Raw genomic sequence first — 25,059 nt, 5'->3', positions numbered from 1 at the left:
CTCTCTCTTTTTTGGTGTCCTGAAATGTGCACTTTCAAAATAACATTAGTAATTCTTACAAAACAAAACGAGAAAAAAAACATTCTTAATTTAAACATGAGGTTCAGTTTCAATTTGCACACAGACTTTGAGAAGTGAAATAAATACATGACACAGGTTAAAAACAAAAAATGTTTAAAAGCCCTAACCAGTTTCCCAAAACAGGAACACGAACGTCCCTAGTGGTAGATTGGAGTATTGTAGGGAGTAGGAGGGAGTCTTCTTTTTCAATAATTACATAAAAATGACTACATATGCATCATTCTTCAATTCATCATATTACATTGGAAACACTCCGAATGTAAAGCAGATAAACTTAATTTTACAAAATGAATTTGCAGAAAGGCTTCATGGCAGTAACAAACTCACTTCAGTGCATTGCAACATTACAACATACTGGACCTACAGGTGCACCTCCAAAAATATTAAATAAACAGGTAATGATTGTTTTTTTTTTTAATCAATTAATTTTATACTCACAACATTAACTGAAACATTTCAAGCATTTATAAAATAATAATTGTAATAATCGCAGGCTATGTTGAAATAATAAAAGAAAAACATCTGATATTAAAAATTAATCATATTATGAAATATAATTTTTTTTTAGTTCAATGACTTACAAGCTAAAATTCTAAGAAATTAAAACAAAAAGGTCGAAAAAGTTAAATTTTAAATGTAAAAATTGATCCTTTTTAATCAAATAAAGTGTTTTTATTTTATTCATTTTTAGAGTTGCACCTGTACTATTCAGTATTGAACTCTGTTTCTTTCAATATCATTTATTTATCAACTGCTGTTTTGTGCTCATTAGGTGATACTTAGCTGGAAAATAACACAAAAAGGGAAACCGACTGTAATAAGTATGAGAACCACTGGTCTAAACAATACAATTTTAACAATAAGTAAAAAAAAAATATGACCTTAACCTGTTTTTATTCTACACAGTAACGTTGCACAGACACATTCAGTTTGTTTCTAATCTAATTAGGTAGCTCCATGAAGTTAAACACCTAAAATCATATTTTTCAATCTAAGAAGAATCGCTAGAAGTGCTAAATCTGCTAAAGAAGAAAAATCTAGATGTTTTTTTTACGGTCATGTTTTTACAGTGATGATGAAGGTGATTGTTCACAGAGCACTATGTCAACTGATTTAAAGCTTTCTATTGATTGAAATATGCATGAGACTGAAAAAAAAAAAAAAGAGTTAAACAGGGATGTCTATAAGGGTGGGAATGTTTTTTTCTAAATAGCTTATATAGTGTTTGCATTGGGAGAATAAACACATGCATTCAATACAGTAAACATTTTTCTCAACTCCCTTTTTTTTTTTTCTTCTTCTCATTTTTGGGTAAACTGTACATCTGCTTCACTCAGAATTATGTTACAAAAACTGATCAGTGCTGCTCCGAAGCAGAGAGAACCAGACAATCATCAAGAAACCTGCGGCGAGGGTGAAGACCACCATGACCATGTCCTGTTCCCGTGCCCTGCGGGGGGCGGGGGGGGGGATAAAACCGTACAATTGAAGCCTGAGACGAAGCATGCTGGGAATATAAATGCATGCAGGATAATAGGAGGAGGAGGAGGAGGACAGCAGGTTGGGGGAAAAAGGCGGTGAAGGATCATTTGGAAAGCTCCAACATGAGAGTCAGAAATCCCACAACCCCAAACTAAGCTGAGGGGCGGGAGAAAAACAGGAAATGATCGTCAAAGTGCCTTAAATATTCATCCTCCCTCCTCGTCTTTCAGAGTCCCACTCACTTGTCCACCTCCCCGGAAACGTACGTAGGTGTTGGGATGACAGTATAAAACTGTGAGTAAAGGGTTGTTGTCTTTTTTTTTTTCCTTTCTATTTTTTGCAGGCAAATACTAGCGTGTATATCAAACCCTCCGCATCAGGAAAGAGCCTCGTCTTCTCCCACGTAGGGCAGGTCCATACTTCTCATACCGTCACCACTCTCCTGTTTCCTAAGTAACACAGCACAGACAGCACGTTAGCTGCAGCGGTGCGGCGGGCCTCCCGTCAATCCCACGCCACCGAGCCTAGAAACCAGTCAGCCACTCTTAAGGATAGAGAGACAACCATTTATCGGTCACATAATGAAAGGCGGTGCACACTTCATTCAGTCACTCGCCTCTGAAGCACACACAGTGTGCAAAGAGACACTCGAGGAGAAGAGGAGAAAGGAGAAACAGAGGAGGTCAGAAATTACAACGACGGAAAAAGACATTGGAAGATGTTGTTATGTTGAAAGGTTATTCCCTTTAAAAGACACGGTGGCGTTCATTTACAGGCATGTGCTTGCAATGGAGGAGCAGAAAGCTTCATGCAGGGGATGAGGAACAGTTCTTCAAGATAGACGGATGCTTTTGTATGGATATTTTGGTTTTGACTCTTATCACAAAGGCAAAGTTTCATGTGTACTTTAAATATCATTTATAAGTGGCAAGTGTGGTGTTACTGTATGTCAAGTATTAGCTGCAGCTAAAACTTAATTATGTCTGACACTAGCACAACACCTGTGTTTAACAGCTCTTTATACCACACACACACGCAAGTGTATAATTATAATTGATGACATATATTTATATAGGAAATATACCATTTTAAATATTATTTTTGGTAGCGTTTCCTCCCCATTCCTGTACAAGAGATTTGAGTGAAATAAACCTAAGGCCTGTCCAGTGAAGATGCCTGTCTCAAATAAAGGCTGAATTTCATGATTACGACTATTAACAGTGCAGTTTCTCCATTTACTAACATTGATCAGACATTACATTATGACCACATGCCTGAGATTGTGGAAGCCTCACTTTTCCTGCCCAAACATCCCGGACCCACTGAAGACTTCTCCAGGAGTGCTGTGATATTTGACGTTAGCACTGGAGTGAATGCTTCGAGTCCTGGACATTGCGAGGTGGTGCCTCCAGGGGACCATGTAACTCTCTAGCCTGAGCAAAGATTTTTCTTCCTCAGATAAATGCTGACCATTGCAGACCGGGAACACCCCGTATGAGTTCCCGGTCTGATGTATTCTATTCTTTAACACATCAACGTTGAGGACAAATCATCCCCCGCTAACAAGTGTCAAGATAAAGGGATCACAAGTGTTACTCACCTCACCTGTCAGTGGTCATAATGTTATGGCTGATCTGTGCAAGCTATCAGAGGATTAGTTTTTTTTTTCTACACTGCATGACACATGCTTCTGCAAAAGCACCCTCAGCATGTAGCACTGCTGGTATTACAAACAGAGGAGAAGAGCACAGCATTCCTGCAGATGGCTTGTTCAAACACCCCTCCACGAGCACAGGAGCATTTGACTGTCGCAGCCATGTTGGGATGTACAGCTGCTTATATCATGCCAGGGGTCTTAAAGTACTCTCTCTGCAACTTAAATGGTACCACAGCAGGCAAGAGTTGTCCTAAAGTTTATTTACCTTTTTTGGCTACAATGAATGTAGCAGTATCTCACATTGCCTGCTCTGCCTTTCCTACAGAGCAGGAGAGGAGGGGAAGATGATAAAAGTCTACCAAAGGTCTCCCACACACACACACACACACACACACACACACACACACACACACACACACACACACACACACACACACACACACACACACACACACACACACACACACACACACACACACACACACACACACACACACACACACACACACACACACACACACACACACACACACACACACACACACACACACACACACACACACACACACACACACACACACACACACACACACACACACACAACTTGAGAAACACATACTGATGAAAGCAAAATAACAGGAAACCACAACAGCTCTTGATGACGGTGTGGCAATGGCAGCACGCTGCTTTAAATACTGTCGCTAAAGTTTTTTTTAATTGGTGAACCTGAGCCTGAGTCACAATCTGTTTTGTGTCTGTCCACTTACGTGAGCATTTGCCCCGAAGCGCACAAGTTGCTGCGCTCTTCTTTCCGGCCCCAGTCGAAGGGATTCCCGAAGGAGCGCTTCCTCAACATGGTTCTCACCAGGATCTGTAAGAAGTAAATGAACCACTGAAGCACACAAATCCAAAAGCTGTGATCAGAAAGAAGAAAAACTTTGTTTGAGGCAATTTAAATTAATCAAACTTCAGTTTAAAGCCTCAATAAAGTGTCTTAATCCCTTAATCTACTCTGTAAAGGTCATAGTACGAGTGCATCTCAAAAAATTTGAAAACAAAATGATCTATATTTTAACGATAATTTAAAAAAAAATGTTTAGTAAATTTCACATCAACTCACACAAACTGTTTCTACTCTTTCAACTTAGTTGAGCCCAAATTGTGATATTTTTCACAGCATCCATTGTTGGAATAAATGTACTCACTACATACTGAAGGGCTAGAATTTAAAAACAATTTCTAGGATGATAACTAAAGGTATTTGTAATACGAGGGCAGAAATGATTTGCTCCTGTAGTTTGAGTGCAGCTGAAAAAGAAACTAGAACCGTTTGTGATATTTCACTTAACGTCACGAGAAAACACAAATTCTCTCAGCCGCATGTCAAATGGTTTCTGAGACGCTCACCACTGTCGCCAGGCTCGGGATGTGTTTGACAGAGTTCTCCACTTCCTCCTCGGTCACCTCAATCAGCATACAACAGTTGTCGTCCTCGGGGGGAAGCGGCTCGGCGCCGTGTCTCGTTACCCATGGGTGCACCTGAGCACAAGTTGTTACGTACTTCAACCCCAGTTTGTGTCACAAACACAGACTCAGACTCGGCGGCTCTCAGGGGCCACCGTGACAAATTTAATAAGACGGACGCAACAGGTCTGACAGTTTCTTCGGCTTTTATTTACCACCTTTCAGTTAAAGATACAACTGGAAGTGCTTTGCTGTCGGGGACAGACGACGACTAACAATGACAAATATAAAACACGCCAAATGTTCCAAACGCATTAAATTGTCAATCAAACTCACTGCTGCACATGAAACACAGTGAAGCATCAAAGTCAGAGGGTTTCCAATCCTTCACACAGTTGAGCATGTGGTGCTACATCTAAAATATTTAGTTGTCTTGGAGCAGGACGACATTAAAAACCTGTGGGACTTTGAATCTAAATGACCTGACAGGGCCACAGAGGAAGAAAATCTCCGATGTGAAGGAAATCAAGGTCATTCAAAGGTTCATAATCCAGCAGCAGAAAATTTAAATCAACTCTGAAATGTAAGAACTTGTTGATCAGTGAACCTGGAGTTATCAAATCTCTCACCTTAATCTGTGGGATTGATATTCTCGTCTCTGGGTTCTTGTCCAGCATTTTAAGGAGCAAATCTTTGAGATCATCTGATATGTCGGCACTGTGGTGACAGAAAAATAAATCACAACAACATAATTAAAGAAAAGGTGACAGTCGAGTGTATTCAATCAAACAAATGTCATAAGGAAGTGAGAGGAGAGGAAGAGCTTACTGTTCTGGTAACACCACAGGCTGTGTTTTGATTTTCTGATGCAGACTCAGAATGAGCTCATCCATAAATGGACACTGTGAACACAAGACATTGTTTCATCCACAGGACGCAGACTGACATCTAAAGGAAAGTTGACAACTATTGGCGACATCAATGACATCCGTCATTGCACCCACTCACCACTCCGAAGACGAAGCAGTAAAGCGTCACTCCCATCGCCCAGACGTCCAAGGCCTGAGCAAAGAGCCAAAAAATTACCCAACAGAAATTCAGTATTAATAAATTAAATATGTCCACAGGCTTAAGAAATACAGGCGAGTATACAAACTGAAATTGAATATGAGCTAGGTTAGCATATAATTGAATCCCCCCCCAAGAGAGGGCGCTATTTAGCCTCACCTTTCCAGAGAAGTTCTTTCTGGTCTCAGAGAGTGTTTCAGGGGCGAGGAAAGCAGGTGTTCCCACTGTGCTGGTCAGTAACGCATCGGCCCCCTCGAACTGGTTACTGACTCCAAAGTCTGCTATCTTGATGTGGCCATCTTCTCCCACCAACAGGTTCGAGGGTTTCACGTCTCGGTGGATGATCCTCTGGTAATGTACTGACATAATGATGGTTTCTGAATTAAAACGTCATTCCAGCAATTACGTAAAGATGTATTTATGTTATTTCAAATAGGTGAAAACAAGTCAGGGTATTTTCACAGCTACTACTTGTAAAGAAATCAGTAGTCGGTCTGACAAGATAAAATCATACTGGCTTAGAGTCTTGAAGAATTTGTGGTAGTGAAAAGGTGGTAGAATAAAACCTCCGTCAATTATGTGATACGCCCCAAGTTTCTACATAAGATGTGAAATCAGAAGAAAAATAAAAAACAAGTGTGTCATGTGCACTCTTCTTGGTAATGACCACTTAGAAGGAGAAAAAAAGAAATGGTTCTGACTATTTTTGTGTCCCTGGTGCAGAGCCCCCCCCTCCCCTTTCCTCAGCACTAGTCTCCTAGACGACACTTAGTGCAGAACCTGTTCTCTTCAAACTGAAATGCATTAAAGGAGACATATCATGCTTTTAAATCCTTCCTTTTTACATATAAATCATACAGTTGTGGTCTATACAACGCGAAACTGCAATGCTTGGGTCTGAATTCCTCATTATTATAGCTCCACAGGCCCCTTTTCAACCCCTTTTCTGATGCGCTTCTGAGAGCAACTCGTTTTGGGGCAGTCTCTTCATACCCCGCCTCCTCTCCAGGTTGCAGAGGTGACACTCGGTTCAACGTCACCCTGTTCGGCCATCTTTGTAGTTTGATAGAACAGATACAATTATCTAGCGGCGCAGAAACTTTATATTCACACATTATTTACAAAATGTCAACAACGGAAGATTTGTCCATCCAGCCATACATGTTGGAGCCAGAGTCGGACCCGGCGGAGCGAGATGAAAATGACGATGATGCACCTACAGAACAACGTCTTCATATGGATGTAACGCAATGGTGTGTTACTATATTTACACTAACTTCTCCATCCATGCCCACTACTACAATACTGCCTGTATTACAACGACTATTTAACACAGAAGTTACATTATAATCTAAAACGAGCACACAGCGCTAACATATGAAGACGGTGCAACTGCTAATGCTAACAAAACAATGACAGGGACGTCTTATCATCACACTTTTTAGCGTTATATACAGCTTACCGAAGTGCTCTGTTCGTCGTCTCCATAGATAGAAGGAACTGACCGCTCAATCAGACGAAGTCTTTCGGCAAATCCTTCTTTATACTGGCGGAGGTTGCTGAAGCAGTCGTCCTTAAAGTGATTCGCGCACACAAAAATGACCTTACCCACAGATGTGGGTACATTTCTGTGAAAAATAAAACTCAACCAGGCACTTCGAAAAGGTTCTGATGCTGGGAGACGGTGTAACGAAGCTTGTGGGTTACTACATCCAACAACCGAACATTTCGACTTATCCTCTCGTAACTTCGGTTGGACTACAAAATCGCAGCGAGAAACAAAAATGGCGGATTGCTCGAAATGTCGATGTCCTAATTTGGCAGTTCCGCTGAGAATACTGTGACGTCATTGTTCAAAAAACGTAATAGAGAATAGAAAAATCGAAACCGATCGCAAAATATGACCAAAACAGAATATAAAGATATCAACGGAGCACCTGAAGAGACTACTTTGAACTTTTCTGTACTTCTAAACACTCTAAATATACAACAACATGCATTTAAGGGCTAAAAAAGTGGATTTAGCATGATATGTCCCCTTTAAGAGCCACTGAGATGATGTGAAATGAGCCTTGTGGGTGGCTGGAGTCAAGAACAGAACAGATGAAGGACTTATTTAAATGACAGGGAGGAATTACAGCATGAGGGGAGATCTTGATCGTACAGTAAGAGCTTTTTTCTATTACCTCGGTCATGCAATTGTAATTTTGACATTTAAAGTCGTTGATGATTCACTTACATCTCTACAGGAATTTTACAGAATTGTTACAGACAAATGGTACGTATGTGTATAGTTTTTGGCATGAGATGGTTTCTCCTTTTGCCAAAGCTGTTGTTGTTGTCCTAAAGCTGTTCCTAAAAAATAAACTGAATAAAAAATAAAGTAAATAAATAAATGGGGGTTAGGGTTTCTGAATTTCTTCTAAAATCAGGGTGCCATTTGACAGAAAGAGCAAGGACACGCTGATTCTGGACTACAAATTCCCTCTCGTTTTGTTCTGGGATTCTCGGTTAAAATGTTTAAAATGCGTTAAATAAAATGACGTAAGCATATCTGAACACATCGGTCTCAAAGCTGTGTGGAAGAGTGAAAACAGGTTTTGTGCGACTCACAATACTCAATTCCCCTGAGTAGATCCTGGAAGTAAAAGCGCGCCTGGTCCTCGCTGAAAGGCTTATCTGTCGGCACCTCCATCACAGCCCTGAATACACACCAGGCCGCAGAAACAGGTACACATGCAACCAAGCGCACGCACAATTAGCAATCACGACTAATGAGGTTGAGCTCATTCCAGTGTCACAATCACAATCACCATAAAAGAGGCTTAGCTTACCCTTGTTTCACCAGCTCAAACACTGTGACAGAAACACACATGAGGTTAGTGAGCAAAGCTTTCCAAGTTTAAATGACCTTATTTTCCGCTTCATGTACCACTCTGAGGCTGTGCGATGTGTGAGTGTGACTGTGAGTGTGTGTTTGTATGTGTTGTTCTGAAGGCTGAGTGTCTGGCCACAACATACCCATGTACAGATGGTCCTCACTGGGGTCATCCAAAACCTGGCGCAGAATCACAAGGGAATGGAAATGAGTGTAAAAACACGCGCGCACACACACATATATACACACACACACACGCTCAATAGATAATTTTAGCATGCGGTAGAGTAAAGTACACCTTTTGTAAAATCAATAATGAAACCAAATTCTGTTTTCAGAGGCAGGAGCAAAAATACGAGCGTGTGAAGTGTGTGAAAAAAGTCTCAGTATAACAGAATTCAGCTGTATTTGTTTTCCATCCATATGCTTCTAGTCACTCCAGGTCAGAAAAGATATGTTTACACATTTTCACAACACTGATGAATTGTAAGCATTTATCTATCCTTCCTTCTGCCACATTCAACACATGAAGCACAATCAAGAGACATAATTAGAACACTTAGAATGTACTACACTCGTGTGCCACTAAAGCATATTTTTCCAATCTGTTGATTGCCATCGAGCAGTAGTTCGTGTAGCATTGTATGATTAGTTTAAAGAGCAGACATTCTGTAATCTGTAATTCTTTAGTATCCAAGTGCCAACATAATCTTTAAAAGTATAAACAGTGAGGAACCGTGGCAGCGGTGTTTCTGATCCACTGAATTCCATCGTAACTGTTGAACCGCCTCCCAAAAGCCTGAGTAGTTCTGCTGATCGCAACAGATGTTTAAAAAAACTGGTGAAAATAAACATGCTGTAGTACTCATAGATGACGTTGTGTTTGTAACTTACAAGTTCATCTAGAAGTGAACTGTTGGTGGTTTGTGCCTTTTATTTGAGTGACTGTGCCGCGTGCAAAAAAGCTCAGAGTTACAGACTCGAAACAAAAACCTAGTGAGAAGCTGAACACTCTGTAAATCTATTTCTATTTTTGGTCTATATTCAATGAGATATTTAACCTGTTGTACTCATGCTTTTCATTTTAAATGAATATGAGTCCAAAAATATGAATAAACATGAAAGAATATTTAATCGCACAACCCTCCACTGAGGTCTGAAAACCAAAAATGATCTGGACACGCTAACAAATTAAGTTAGTATTAAGTTGAAACAGCATGTGTCGAGTTTTAATCCTTGTACTCCTATCATGTTATCGTGTCATCTAAAATTACACGTTTTTTCTTGTTGTTTTTTTAAAATCGATCGCCATCTTTCTAATATGACAATTTAGCCTTCTGGTACTGAGAATGACATTTGTGTGGCCCGCACTGTGATCTAATTTGCTCATTCCTGTCATACACTGCTTATGATACCCAGATAATTCTTAAACTACCAAAAAGCAGAGAACACAACATTGCAATAATACAATCATTATGGTAGACCAGAGCAACGTCCAATAAGAAACGATATTCACCACCTCACAAATTTTTGGAAGATGCAAAATAAGAAAAACAAAACATCGTAATTATTCAATTACTGATTTAGAAAAGGGGTGGAAGCATTAACCCATTCCATACTTTTGACCATATTACATTTAAAATGAATGTCTGAATATCACAATATTCATCTGAGCTTAAAAAGACTCACCTCTACTAGTTTGACTACATTAGGATGGTCCAGCTTTTTAAGGATGGCAATTTCTTGATAGACCCGCTCCAGTGGCCCTTTAGGCTGAGGGGGGCCCTCGGGAACTGCTCTGGCTCCACGAGGAGGAGGCCTCCCTGGTTGAGGACATACGTATCATGTTTCGGGAAACGGGTGACGGGTGAGGAACATGCAGTGTTCATGCACCAAACATTAAAGACTTTGCCCTCCAATATGTAAAACCAACAGACTTACGTGGGAAACCTGCCTGCCTCATCAGTCTCCTCTTGGACAACACCTTCATTGCCTACAGGACAGAGACGGAAATGCAAATGTATTTGGAGAAGGTGAAAATAAAAGTAGAGTGGATAAGAAATCTGAAAAAAAATCCTTATTTAACAGTACTCCCACTCAAAGACAAACTGATGACTATCTTTGTGTCTATATATTCTTCTCTTGTCCTGAACATCTTTTTCGTGTCCGTGTCACCCCAAGACCCAAAGTTGGATAGAGTAGTAATAGAAGATGGATAAAATGGAAGGCATTGGCTGTTCCAACAGCCCAGCATGAAGTGACTGTAAACAAAACAAAATTCAGCAAAACTAACTCATTTATTTATGTCATCTGCAAATGTCACCTTTCACCCTTGTGAAGAAATGAGGTTGTTGTGAAATTAGACTTATATAAGGTTTAAATGCAAATGTAACAAGAAATATTGTTAAAAGCTTAAGAAGACGTTTTTAATCCGAATCGCTTCGCTTGTGAGCTTGTAGATGTCGAATAGTACATTTTTCATTTGTATTTTCTGATGAAAACTTTTTGCACAGAGATATAGAAAGAAAAGAAAAAGAAGATGCTTATGAAATCAAATTCAATCGGCCATTTTTATCTATGATAGAATCGAATGAAGGCATGAGAAATGTAATTGTTTGGATTTCAACTTAATTCTTGATAGTTTACCGTCACTGTTAATTTAGGCAATTATTATTTATTATTATTTTAAAAACAAAAAGGTTGAAGGCAAACTACAAATACCAGGATAGGCTTTATTTATACACTGCAAAAGTGTGGAACGCAATTTGTTTGAGAGGTGTGTGATTTTTAATTTCCAACAACAACATCAACTGAGCAGCACAGAGTGAGTGATGGCACAATTATTTTATATTTATCTTCCTCTGAAGAAACTCACTCCTCCCTTAATAGCCTCTATACTCTCGGTTATTATGGCAATGGTATAATCACTAAATGCGACATGTGGGCTTTGTCACTTGGGAGGAATATTAAAATAATCCCCATGTCATTGTCAGTCGCTATCATGCAGCTTAATGAGAACCGCAGCAATAATCACAAGCAGACAACCGAAAAGCCTCCGCTGATGTGAGCTCAATTATCAGGAGACACTTTCATATGTGCGGTTTTCACGTAGAATCGCATCTGCAGATGTGACAAAAGTGTTTGATTATTTGTGAGATTCGCGTGAGGAGCGCCTCACTCAGGCCGAGAAAGTGTTACCGGTTCAAAGGAAGTCGCATCTGCAAGCAAGAAACTCACGTAGTATGTGTTGTCATCCTCATTGTAAGCCAGCTTGACTACACCGTAGGAGCCCTGGTCAAAAGAGAAGAACAGCCAAAATTGAGGTTGAGCGGCTTTCAGTTATTCATGTGACAAATAAAAAAATAAAAAAAATCACACGATGTGAGATGCAAACATTCCAAATGCTTACATATACAAACGAACACCAACAAATACACAAGCATGTACGCACAATGGAGGTGAGTGGGCTGACGGTGTACACTGAAAGAGCACCAGCTGTTCAAAGTGAGAACAGAGAAATTCAAATCATCTCTCCATCTCACGCTTTTATTTTTTTCTATTGCGGGCTAATTAAGGAAACTGGATCTGCTTTGTGTCATCAAGCTCCCTCTGCCCACACACAGGAAATTCAGGATAAAAAGTGAAAAATCTGTAGCCTCTGCAGACAAATTCACGCACAAATAACAAACCGGGAGAGAGGGTAGGAAGAGTTCCTGCTGGGGGAGCAGATTGCACATTGGTGAGAGAGGACAAACAGCTCATCCAACAGTCCCAGATACAGTATGAGCTGATAGCAGGAGCCTGTCCAACAATCCTTAAAAGACTTTAATTGTCTCTGCTGGGCTCTGCAATGCAACACATGAACATGTCTACCTACATGCAAAAAAACCAGACATGCAGTGTGCCTTACATGGCCGACAATCCTAAACACACACCAAATGACTCAAGCACACTTGTATCCACTAAGCCTTTCACAACCCTTAGAGAGCGCTATTTATACCAGGCTCTCATCCATCTTCCAACTCTCCCATGGCCTGGTGGTTTACACAGTTTTCGGGAAATGAGGACAGTCGAGAGAGAGAAAGAGGATATCAGAGACGGTTACTGCCAGCCCTTGATGGTGTGCACTACATGACAGGCATGCGGTCGGCGGAAGGGAAAAGAAAATGGAAGAGACGGAGATGGGGAGCAATCAGCGAGTTCTCCCTGATGGGTACCTTTCCAATCTCGTCTTTCAGCTTGTACTGGTTGAGCTGAACACAATCCTTGAAGACAGAGAGAGAGAGAAGAGACAGGAAAGCAGAGAGAGAGAGAGAGAGAGAGAGAGAGAGAGAGAGAGAAAGAGAGAAAGAAGAAATCACATCAGCAGTTACAGACCCCAGAAACTTTGATTTAAAAGCTTTTCCTGAGACATCCAAAGCTATCAGCATTGACTCTATTTTACATATTTTTGTCCTCCATTTGCAGTTTCAATATTTCTGCACCTCCCTGTTCCACGAAGAGTCTTTCAAAGTGCGTCAGATTTTTGTGTTCTTGTCGTGCACATCGGTATGAATCTGGAATCACTTTTGTCGTGACACATCCAGGTGTGTGGTTGGATGCGCAGATAAATCCAAAACAAAGACTTGCACTTCATCTACATTTTGGCAGTAATCCCATCTAGTAATCTTTCCGTTTGCATGAGGTCCTCGAGGCCGGATGCCGAGGCCAGCGATAACAGTTTTGGATCATATTTGATAATCTTTCTGTCATGATCCGTGTTTTGGGTTGAGCTTTATATATTTCTTTCTGCTTAGATTCTTTCATTGTGTCTCTTTTGTGTCATGTTTTATACGGTAGTATTGTGTGTTTGTATTATGTTATGAAATGTACCGCATTGATCCAAATATCAGATGGCTTTCTGTGCTGGAAATAGCTCTGAAATAGTGGGATTGTCTTATTATTCCTCAGAAACAAGACGAGCATATTGTGATGTGATCTACCGATACCAGAGTCAAACGTCAGATGCACACAGTAAACTTAGTGAATAAGGAGGAGGGATGGCAAGCCGTTGGGGGCTGGAGTTTGCGGTTAACAAGCTGTTCAGCGGTTTAAAAAAAGATGCTGTATCTTAAACGCTTTGGACGGCAGCAACCAGAGCGTGAGTGCGACTGTAGCTGGAACAAAACCGAGGCAGGAGCTCTGTGTGAGGAATGAACTGAGGACACTTGAGACAGGAGACTTTACGTAAGACCGAATGTAACCAGGGAGCATGTGGGCAACGGTTTAATTCCATGTGTTTTTTATCGGGAAAATAAATAAATAAACCACATATCTTTGTAAAAACAAGATAGTTTTGATCTGAAAAACCTTTTTCTAAATATGACCCTTTGAAAGGTGATTGGTTGTCTTATGATGAAGGTCATCTTACATTAGAACCAACCAATAAAGTATGTTTTGCATGTTTGGATTTGTCATTTCTCTTCAGTTTCATCTAAAAGTACTTTCTCTTTTGTCATGTCTGGGTCTTTGCTTTATCAATTTTCATTCAATCAGTAACAATGATCGACATATTAAAATCAAGGTGAATCAAGGATCATGAGATCCAGATGTTTGATTTAGCACAATTTTCAGATCAGATGACCTCCTGACACATTCTGTGGAGTTGGGGACTGAGGCCCTCACTCAGTCAGCATTGGGGGTTTGAATCAGCAAACTTCTTGGTTACAAGCTTGTTTCTCTAACCTCTAGACTACCCCTTCTTTTATTGTGAAAATACTTATCATTAATGCTATCAGCGAAGACATCTACAAGAAGGTTTGCGTGGCCATTGGTGCAAGTATATATCTTATGAATGACTGTTATTTGTTGTTTAAGCATTATAATTAGAGTATTTAATTTCTTTTTTTTTTACTTGATTGAAACCTTGATATCTTATGATCTTTGGTTAACCGGGGACCTTAGTTCAGGAATTTAAACAAAACTTTTCGGACAAAGAACTTAGAAATGTTTATTCTGTAAGGATTAATACTGCACTGTTATTCTAGTGTATATAAGTCATGTGTTTATCGTCTACTTTGCCAGTTCATCTTGTACAAGGTTTTGTCTTGTTGTCTTGTTGTTTGACACTGTGCTTCTTTAAATGTTGTTATCTTACTAATTTCAGTATTATCCTGCTTGAATCCCACTAATCAGCTCTATTAGTATAAACCTATATTAGCTCCTAATTTGTATCAATGTTTTATATGCTGTTCATTTTATGTACCAATGTAACACTTTCATCAGAAAACAGCGCGATAATTCTTTAATTCTTTTCTATCTATCTATCTATCTATCTATCTATCTATCTATCTATCTATCTATCTATCTATCTATCTATCTATCCTTACCTCTACATCCACAAAGCTTGGTCTTTACCAGTGTGCTGCTGCTTTCAAGAAAAAAAGCAAAAGCAGTTCTGCTTACTTTCCAACAAGGGTAATATTACCGCACACTAACATGTGTTAGTCAAAAGAAGCACCTCGCATAGTGTGCCTGCACATCAGCTTGTTCATTCATGTGTAATGCTTTATGCAATACACAATCCTGAGGGAACTACACGGGCCCTATAGTGCAGAGATGCTAAATTGTGTAATCACAATCATTATTATTAATCCAGTGGCTGTAATCTCATATTGCCGATTTTCTGCAATTGTGGGTTATCATCAATATAGGGCAAACAGAACTGCCTTAGCTTTACTGGGGGTTGTTATTGTTGCTTGTTGACGTAAACATCAAGCCATGAATACAGCAGAGAGTAATCAGTTTGATAAAGGCAGGTTTAGAGATTGGAAGCATCAAAACTTTAGACTGAAAAGATGATTAGATGAAGCACAATCCTACCTGGAGGTCTGTGATGGAGACGCTGTGGGACTCCACAGTGGGCCGGCGGGGCAGGCGTGGAGACGAGTGAGGCGACGTGATGGGGGAGTAAGGTAACGATGGGTAGATGTAGCGTCCGTTGAGCCCAGGGGAGCTGCAGGGTGATGTTGCAGTCTGCGAACGTTCCTGCAAAGACAGCTTCCTGTCCGACAGGTTTAATCTTCCCCTTTGCTCCAGGCCTCCGGGCAGCAGAGCCTCGGATCGACCGACTGTGTGGGACAGCAGGTCGCAGGACGGAGTCCGGAAAGGTGCGGCCACAGAGGAAGCCGGCTCGGGTGTCTCAGAGCTGTCCATCTCTTCTACCTGACATTGGACACGTTTAGATCTTTTTTGAAATCGATTGTCTTTGTGTAAAATATGACGTTAGTAGTAATTTTCTCAGACAAATTTGAGGATTTAAAATCAATGCAGCAACATTTTTATTCAAATCTGCCATTATATTTCAGTGATTCCATTTGAACAAAACGACAATCCAATGCAATGAATTACTTTCTGAAGGTTATAAATTCTCCTTATTTCTTGTGGAAGTCTTGTCTTGATTCCAGTCATGCTGCTTTATTTCGATTGTTGATCATTCAAAGAAAAAAAATATTCAAACGGATGTATCGTTAAGCCTGTTTTGTACACTTCATTCATTAGAGAGCCGAATATCCAATTAGACTGCATATCTTGCGGAGGTGGTGTTAGCAGGGTATGTTTCATCTCACCTCATCCTCGCCAGCCTCTCCAGGCGGTCTGCTGGGCTCGTATTCTGTGACCACGATGAGGGACTCCATGGGGTCCGGCGAAGGCGTTTCCGAGTCAGCGTTCAAAGGTGGAGCGGGGCAGCTGCACAGCAGGTCAGGCAGGGGTTGCGAGGGCTGCACTGGAGGCGCATGGCTACCACAGGATGCCGGAGGTTCAGCAGGCGGCCAGGGGGAGACGTGACAAGGAAACATGGTGCCCCTTCGCAAAGACTGACAACCACTGCTCCATCAGATGGGAGCCTCCCGGGGAACGGTGTCTAAGAAAAAGTGGAAATAAAGAGATGAGGAAAAAAAATCCTTGTATTTGCTGATCTATGAATACATATTTATTCCTAATCTTTACCGTTCTCCTATGTCTCTTGAAATAATACCAGTACCTTAAACCTCATGTATTCCTTTTCCCATGTACATTTGTCCATCGATGACAACCATCAATAGTCATTTCTCACCAAAGCACAGACTATTTTTCCAACTTTCCCTCCTCTTAGTGCAATATGTTTCTTAATGTCGTTTGTCTGTTTCCTTGCATTTGCAGTTTTGACCCTGAAGTTTGAAAGTTTTTTCAAGCAGCCTTAACAAGGTCCACCTTCATTGATGCTTTTATTATGTTCAGGTAGTTCAAGGTTTCATATTGTACAAAGCAACTCTCTAGCTGAGAACTCAAACTCTATTAACGCTTTAAAAAACAAAAATCCAAATCTCAATTACTTTCAAAGAGTTCGATTAAATAGGTCTAGATTCAAGGGATTTCTTCTGTGTGCATGTGTAAAATTATGTTCGCTGCCAAGAGCTTCAGAACTGTTTTGTAAATTTTAGCAAATTTGTATTTACAACTAGATTCAAGACACACTATTAGATCATTCTGCATCAGTCCCACCCTAAAAGGAGACACAAGATAGCCGCATTACAAGAACGACGCTCAGGATTTTATTTACCATATTAATCAGATGCGCAGTTACTGTGGATATACAAAAGAACAAACCACAACCTTACAGAGGGAATCCTAAACACACAGCAAACTGTAAATGACGTTTGTAAAAAAGAGCTCTGTGTCTGGATGGATGGATGGATGGATGGATGGATGGATGGATGGATGGATGGATGGATGGATGGATGGATGGATGGATGGATGGATGGATGGATGGATGGATGGATGGATGGATGGATGGATGGATGGTTACTTGGGGTCTCTGAAGCATCCATTACTTTGACTAATTAAAAGAGTACATAAGGTAGGTGAGTTTTTAGCAAAGAACACTTAACAGCTTGTGTCAAATGATGTTAAAATACCCCAGAGGTTTAATTACCTACACGGCTGGAGCTGTGGGTGTAATGAAAAGGTGTGGGAAAAACAATTAGAAATGCAGTTCAGTAGTTCTGAAACATACCAAGTTACAGCTCTTTCCATGTGAAACATTCACGAAGCATGGGCTTCTGCAAAGTGCTAATTAATACATGCAAACACATCTAGTATCACATATATCAGCTTTAAGAGGACAGATTTGATGCGTCTATAAAAGCCACCGTTCAGGCTGCTTTTGATGTCAGTTACACAACATCCTTAATTATTATCTGCAGCAGGAGAAAAACATTTTTTTTTTGTGTAACTTCAAGAGGAGCATTTCCATTTTTAAGTCCACTCAACTTATTATCTGCCCATTATCTGTGAGAGGTATTGGAGAGAGAAGAGAGGCAGCGAGGAGACGGCCATAAACAGAGACAGATTCTTGATTCCTGACAGGATTGTGGCTCTGTCAGTGTGTGGGAGCAGAGTGAACCTCACAGATGCAGAAAAAACAAAGGGAAGCCATAAGGTAAACAAGCTCAGCCCAAGTTCAGAATGAGGACTGTGTGTTAGAAGAGACACTCACTCCAGGTAGCTTCTCTACCTCCATTGTCAACCCATATATAGTATATATATATATATATATATATATATATAGTAGTGATGTAAATTAACCAAAGGGAAGGAATAGCAATATATATATAGTGAGTTGCATTAAGAATAACAGTTTCATCTGTAAAACACACAACTTTGAGATAAAAAGGGAGAATTAAAAAGAGCGAAATCACTTTAAATGATTGCGCCTGTTAGTTAGCCGACATAAAAATCAAGTTTGACTTTAAACACACATCATTAATGCAGTCTTTTTTTTTTTAACCTTCTGTTTACATTAAGTTTGGAAGAATTAGAGAGAGAAATCTTGCCATTATGTGAAATTGTGACAGATGTTTTTCATCTAGAAAGACAAACTAACACTTACCATCAGAAACATGAAGTTAAGAGAGTTCAGTATGACATATCACAGTTACATGATAAATCTTTTAGTTGTTTTTTTTTATAACCACTTGATTCAGGTTAGGTCACATTGGACAGATGGACTTAGGAGAATATAAAAGGGCTCGGTTCATCACAGTTCTCCCACACAGACGGACAATCGTCCTGCACACACATTCACATGAAGAGCCGATTGGAAATACTTCAAACCAACCATGCAAGAAAAGTAACTACCACAAACAAGTTACAAATACAAAAGAGATTTCCCATGTAGACCAGCTTTTAAGCAGCCCCTAAGGCCGGAGTGAGCTGAGAGCCTACAATCGTAAATCTAATTAGACAAATATCTGATTTGTGCTGTTTATATAAAAATCAGATATGGTCCAGTTTTGCCTGGAGTTTGAAAGTAGCCTGATTAAACAAACAAACAAGTCTTTAGATTTTGAGAAGACGATTGAGCAGCTGATGCTGGTGAAGGATGAACCGCTGTTTCACCTTGAAAATACTTTGCAGTTTAGGTATGTCACAAAGTCTTGACCGACAAATATAAAGAATGCATTCAAATGCAGCTTGAATCAATGCCAGCTTGTTAGATTTTACTACATGCTGATAGAATTAGGAATTAAATCTGTACAATTACAATAAATCTTGCTAATAATATCCTGTTAAACTAAAAGTTTCTACGCTAACATCATTGCAGCATGCCATTTGTAAGTTTAATGAACAGGAATAAATAAATATCTTTGGAGTTTGTCCTTTCCACTGTCGCTTATGCTTGCTCATGTGGATTTGTTTGGTTTCTCTCTGTTAATAGCACCTAGAAATAACTGTTGTATGTGGTGCTGTATAAATAAAGTAGAACTGAATTGATTGACTCAACACTTTTGGACATATGTCGTCAAATGATTGTTAATTCTTACAATGTAGCCTCCACCCTGTGGACAACGATACCATAAATAACCTAAGTGCTCCCTGAAGCCCTGATCCCATGTGATCGCAGGAGCACGCTGAAGAACAAGGGGTGAGATTTGAGTCCCCGTGAAACGCCAACAGATGCTGCGGCACTCCAGATGCCGGACTGTGCCTCTTATCATAACAAAAGTCATGTGACTTGACCTTCACTATCTGGGCTAAAAGAGGAGGGGGAGGACTTATCAGAGCCTGTGGGGGGTCTGAGCCATGTACAGCATTAATAACAACACAGACACGGTCCTAAAGACATACCAGTACAAAACCAGGCCATCTGGAACCAGAGGAGGATCCCCGGCTTCATTAAAAGATCAACGGGGCCACGCTGTCAGCATTCTGCGGAGCCGTGCAAGGGATAAGCTCCCGTAAATGGAGGGATGAATGTCCTCGATCAACTTTCCGGCTGGGCTATCACACGATAACGGCTGACTCTCCCAGAGAAAGAATCAGAAAAATGTAACTGGCAGTCCAGATATTCAACTCAGAAAAGGCATCACGATGCTGTCTTGTACTGGAAAGGTCTTCGGAGCAGTTCGTCCATTACAAACTCTACATTAAGAGGATTATTTCCTAAAATGGGGAAGATAGTGCAGCACAACTTTCCTAAATCCAACATAATTATGATGGAGATCAACATCTTACATCTTGCGCTTTTGTGATGATTTACACAACTGTAACAATATGATCATGGTAACAATATAATAATATTCATGTATCATCTTCAGGGCAATGCTACTAAAGGCTCTGCCAGTGTATGAATGTACTACTGAGTGTTATTAAATCCAAGATAGTACATTCTTATAGATCAACAATTTGCACACACACATACACACACGAAGCTTAAGCCACATCAGAGTCCCAAACTCTCACAATGTGCTTTGTCGAACATCAAGTACTAGTACTCTGTTTGACTGTCACATTTTATTTCCATATTTTTCTCTTTATAGGGCTATTATTGTTCAGAGCTGTTAGGATCAAAAAAGAAGATTAACAATTGTTGTGTAAAATTTAGTATATAGTCCAGGTTTTCCCCAAAACCCAGGCATCCCTTGACTCATAAATGTTTGTTGTTGTATCCTTCAGAGCCCTCAACTTATAAAGAGGCAATCCGACTAAAGTTAGGTCTCAAATGGTAAATGTCACTTGATCAAAAGTGAAAAGAGAAGTGGTCTATTCCACATTAATGTCTACACTCATATAAGCCCACAGCACCAACATAAAGCAGAAAGCTGACAGCAGCAGCAACGTTACATAATAATATTCATTTCGTGCAGCTTCACCCTGAGAAGTATTAGAGGCATCAGACCACAATAAAGACACTTTTTGCAATAAGACACAAACAAAAGACGTTTTTTTTTTGGAGGGATTTACATTTAGATGATCCGCTGGGTTTGTTTAGCTTCCCCACACAGTGATTGCTAACTTCACTGACAGCTGCAGCGGCCATGCGCCTGTTGTTATTCACGCTGACACTCGGTCTCAAATGTTGGGGGGGGGCATGTGTTCACCAAGGTCCCACACAGTGACAAGCCCGCAGCCTCCATCCTGCAGCCTCCGTCCCGCAGCCGAGCTAAACGTTAGCAGCATCTGTCCACATCCAGATGTTGCTGCAGGAGTCAGGGATGCTAGCCGCGTCCACAGCACGGAGACACGCAACGTCAACAGAACCAAACACGCCCTTCCATTCCGGTCAAACGGTGCCTTACCGTGTTACTTCGTTCCCGTGGTGGGAAACCTGCGGGCTGCCCTGCGTCTCTCCGCCGGCGGTGGGAGAGGATCCGCTGCCCCTCCGACAGCTAGCTAGCTGCGAGCCTCACGGAGAACCGAGCGGACTGACAGGCAGCGGGGTCCTGTGGACCAATCCAGCCGAGCCGCGGAGTCTCGTGCTCCACACCAAGGAAGTGTTAACAGCTCACGAACAGTTCTCACTTACTTCCAGCCGAGGTGTTTCCCTCGCAGAAGCTGCCTTCTGTTTCCCCTTTTTTTTTCTCCTGTTTCTCACGACTTCAATAGAAAACACTCGAGGGTTGTGTTGTTAGGGGGGGGGGGGGGGGGGGGGGGGGGGGGGGGGGGGGTTCGCATATCAACACTACGTGATTACCTGGCTCCCCCTTGTGGTGGTAACGAGATTTGCAACCTATGATCACCAAATCAGGCTTGAGGACAATAAATTCAAACCCGATTCCAGAAGTGGAAAATAGTAAGCAAAAATGCCCTCAAATCCAACAACTAATCTATTTGGTTGCCTGTATTTACGGTGTTTGAGCGGGTTATTTGTCTCACTGCAGGTTTCTGACAGGATTGCCAGGAAACTGCAGGTCACTGTATTAAACAAGTCTCTTCTCACTGACAACAGCCCCTTTTACTTTAAGATTGTGCAGTTTATGCCAGATTGCTTCAGGTTTTCAGTTGAATGTGTTCCAGCCTGGTGACTCAACTTGCATAGATTCAGTAAGATGTGTGATTTGTTCAATTAAAGTCATTGGTTTAGTTATTTGCTTTCCTGTGTCACAATTTTTATTTTTTATTGGGCCAGATCAAATGGATTTCTTATATTGTACAAGTAAAAGTATTGTTTAATTACTGCTTACATTGTATTGTAAAAGCTTGTTTTAATTCATTTTTTGGTTAAATTCTTTTTCCACACAAAAATGCAAATCAATAGATTTACATAATCTAAACAATACACAATAGCATCTTTTCCTTTCTCCCATTTGTTTGCCCTCTGGGTGACTGGTGACCTGTCCACAGTGTACTCAGTCTATGCCCATTGTAAACTGGGATTTGTTACCATTAAAAAGTGACATTATGTTAGATGAAGCAGCATAGAAGTTTAAGTAGATAGGGTTAGGTTTTGATAGTATTTAAGTAGGAGTAAAAATGTATGTACACAACACACAATTTTCCAAAGTGAAATGTTTATTTCAATAAAAAAAAAAGCTAAATCAAAGCACGAATCTGCAAATTGCAAGAATGACAAGCCTGTCCAAGTAATCCAATCCAGAAAAGACAAAATTTAAAAAGAGAAACAATATACAATGCAACACTGTCAACACAGATGGAGCAATTATCGCCTCTTCTGGAAGATGTTCCCTCTTCCCATTCCACCACGACCCCGCCCTCTTGCAGCCACTGCAAGACAAACATAGAAACAAAAAACGTTTTAGGGAAATTTAGACCCCAAGGAAACGTCTCGCTGATGAGTGGAAGTTGTCCCGGAAGAATCTTGACTGGTTCACTCACTTTATCAATACAGATAGTAAAAAAATTATGTAAATGTTTGCATACTTTTGGCTGAAACTTTATAAGAAAAGCCGAGCACTACTTCTGTTTTTATTTATGATACAGCTTATAACTAAACCAGTGGCTCTCTCCCATGACCCCACAACAATGAATAATGAACAATGTTTCCCTACAATCGCCACTGGTTTAACTGCAAATGTGCAAAAGAGAGTCCACATATCAAATTATGAAGTACCAGAAGTTTACAGAGAACGAAAAACATGCTGTGATTCACAAAATGCCAGTGACTTAGGCAAACACCTGTCCCAAAAGCTCCACACTCACCTTGTGCTTTAAGTATAGCTGCCTTGCCCCTTCCTGCACCAGATCCCTGGTTCTTGTTCTTCATACTCTTTAACATCGGTGCATTCTTTAACATATCAGGAAGGATCAGGAAGCGGATCTTGCTGCCGCGGATGTAAACTTGCTCCAACTGTGCAACCCGGCCGTCACGGTAAGTCACAGTGATATTGGACATCTGTAGGAAAAGATTGACTTATTCTTCATAAAGCAGAAATGTAATTGATGCAGGTCATTAGATTATTGGTTATCCAGGTGAACAGAGGTAGTATCTTATTCAAAGCACATTACCTGTGTAGTATTGATGTATTTTTAAAATATACCATATATATATATATATACACACACACCCAAATCAGAGAGGTATACCTTATGGGGTAGAAATGCTTAGTCAAAATTGGGTCCTTTGACAATAAGGATTACAAATGATCAAAGTTGCTGCAAATAAAGTTTTGGAAATTTACCCAAGAACTGCAAAATCTACATGTATGGTTTGCACGAGACGGCATACGTGTTCATTAGCTCAAGAATGACAAGTTGTGTTTGTTAACTGGATAATTTTTTACCGAAGAGTTTAGGTTGAGGGCTACATATGTAAATTACATTTTGTGTTAAGAAAATGACTATTTGCTGTGTGGAACACTTTGAAACACTCAAGAACTGACCCCAGATTCTAGAAAATGTCTCGATAAAAGATTATTGCAAACAATTCAGGTTAAAATAAACTGGGATGGAATGTCAATAACATAACCAAACCAGGACACTATAATGAGTTTGTTCATCATGAGCGAACCTGGCAGTTCATGTTGTCTTCAGCTTCGATGAGTTTTCCTCTGTAAACCTCTCCAGTGTTGGTCTCACAGGTCACTATGTGTCCTTCTGCTTCATGCAGGACCTTGATTGGCACACCGATGGACATTTTCAACCGCTTTCCTGAAATAATGAAACAAAATGTGATCAAGAACAATTCCAACCTCCATGGTATATTTGTATTCTTGAATGCGTGTGAAGAATTTAGAAATCTGGAGGGAGGGAAAAGGGGCATTTGTGTTACCTGCGTAGAATAATTCACAAATGCTACGTATTCTGACGCGTTTACGTGCGTAAAAAAGGAATCCTCACGATTAGTTTACCTTTAGTTGAAAAACTCGTTGATTTAAACGCTTCAGGAGAGATTTAGCAAACCAGGCTAATTTAGCCACATTAGCATTGTTAGCAAATATAGAAAGGCTTCACACAATCATTGACCTTTGTTTGGCTTTTGCGCTGCAGTACATATAATAAATTGCATTAAAAGGGATTGTAGACTTAATTTAACTATGAGAATAGTTACAAATGTAGAAACTTTCGAGTCCGGCTAGCAGAGCAGTCCCACGTTAGCTCCCAAATGAATGAGCTGCAACAATAGACACGCAAACATCCACAACATTACCAAAACCACGTTTTTATAACATGATAAACACCAGTTCACAATTCTTACCTTGACTTTCTTAAGAATTGCTTTCTTTAGTTGTGATTCTTGTGTGGGTCAGCAACGTGCGTTTAACGCTTCAGACGAGCTTTTTGAGCCTTTTTTCCGCCTACCCACAATGCAACAGGGCTTCAGCTAAACACTTCCTGTGACCTCTGAGGTGCATTATGGGATATGTAGTTTAAACAAATGGGCGACCTGCGGGTTTCCTCTGACCCATGTGTCTAGATTAATCTGTTGGTTTAATTTAATAAGACACAGATTGTTTTAAATACATAATTTGTTGTGTAATAAGTGTAATAACGACAGGAACAAACACTGTTTGAAGACTTACCAGAAGTTTTCAGGTTAAACATACAATGTTCTTGGAAATCCTGCTAGTGTGTCCCAGATAAGTGACAGTATGCAGGCCACATTATTTTAAAGGCAATGGTTCCTCCGACCAGACAATGCTTCATTTTATTCTTTCATTTTCCTTCAGCG

At 40.3% G+C, this 25,059-nt stretch overlaps 2 protein-coding genes across 4 annotated transcripts; both read right to left on the bottom strand.

The window, feature by feature from the left end:
• Window positions 1-1,390: 1,390 nt before the first annotated feature.
• Window positions 1,391-21,569, bottom strand: camkk2 (calcium/calmodulin-dependent protein kinase kinase 2). 3 transcript variants are annotated; one of them, XM_080477353.1, is made up of 18 exons: window positions 21,230-21,556; window positions 16,238-16,533; window positions 15,492-15,833; window positions 12,848-12,895; window positions 11,868-11,921; window positions 10,572-10,623; window positions 10,320-10,453; window positions 8,774-8,810; window positions 8,587-8,608; window positions 8,366-8,454; window positions 5,912-6,111; window positions 5,693-5,746; window positions 5,513-5,586; window positions 5,314-5,401; window positions 4,628-4,759; window positions 3,988-4,091; window positions 3,486-3,539; window positions 1,391-2,012 (listed from the first exon to the last, which is right to left on the bottom strand). In XM_080477353.1, the coding sequence occupies exons 2-18, from the start codon at window positions 16,466-16,468 to the stop codon at window positions 1,940-1,942; spliced, it is 1,788 nt and encodes a 595-aa protein (XP_080333479.1). In that variant the 5' UTR covers window positions 16,469-16,533; window positions 21,230-21,556; the 3' UTR covers window positions 1,391-1,939. The 3 variants fall into 3 exon arrangements, with proteins under 3 accessions (XP_080333479.1, XP_080333480.1, XP_080333481.1); XM_080477354.1 differs by lacking the exon at window positions 3,486-3,539 and having other exon boundaries at window positions 21,230-21,569; XM_080477355.1 differs by lacking the exons at window positions 3,486-3,539; window positions 12,848-12,895 and having other exon boundaries at window positions 21,230-21,554.
• Window positions 21,570-22,421: 852 nt separating this feature from the next.
• Window positions 22,422-24,701, bottom strand: snrpd3l (small nuclear ribonucleoprotein D3 polypeptide, like). The gene is made up of 4 exons (XM_080476750.1): window positions 24,586-24,701; window positions 23,899-24,038; window positions 23,091-23,283; window positions 22,422-22,655 (listed from the first exon to the last, which is right to left on the bottom strand). Exons 2-4 carry the CDS (start codon window positions 24,022-24,024, stop codon window positions 22,591-22,593), a joined length of 384 nt encoding a protein of 127 aa, XP_080332876.1. The 5' UTR covers window positions 24,025-24,038; window positions 24,586-24,701; the 3' UTR covers window positions 22,422-22,590.
• Between the last annotated feature and the right edge of the window lie 358 nt (window positions 24,702-25,059).

The sequence above is a fragment of the Lipophrys pholis genome, assembly GCF_963383615.2.
Source record: "Lipophrys pholis genome assembly, chromosome: 12".
Lineage (NCBI taxonomy): Eukaryota > Metazoa > Chordata > Actinopteri > Blenniiformes > Blenniidae > Lipophrys > Lipophrys pholis.
Note: the sequence above shows the minus strand (reverse complement) of the source record. Positions and strands in the feature narration are given on the sequence as shown.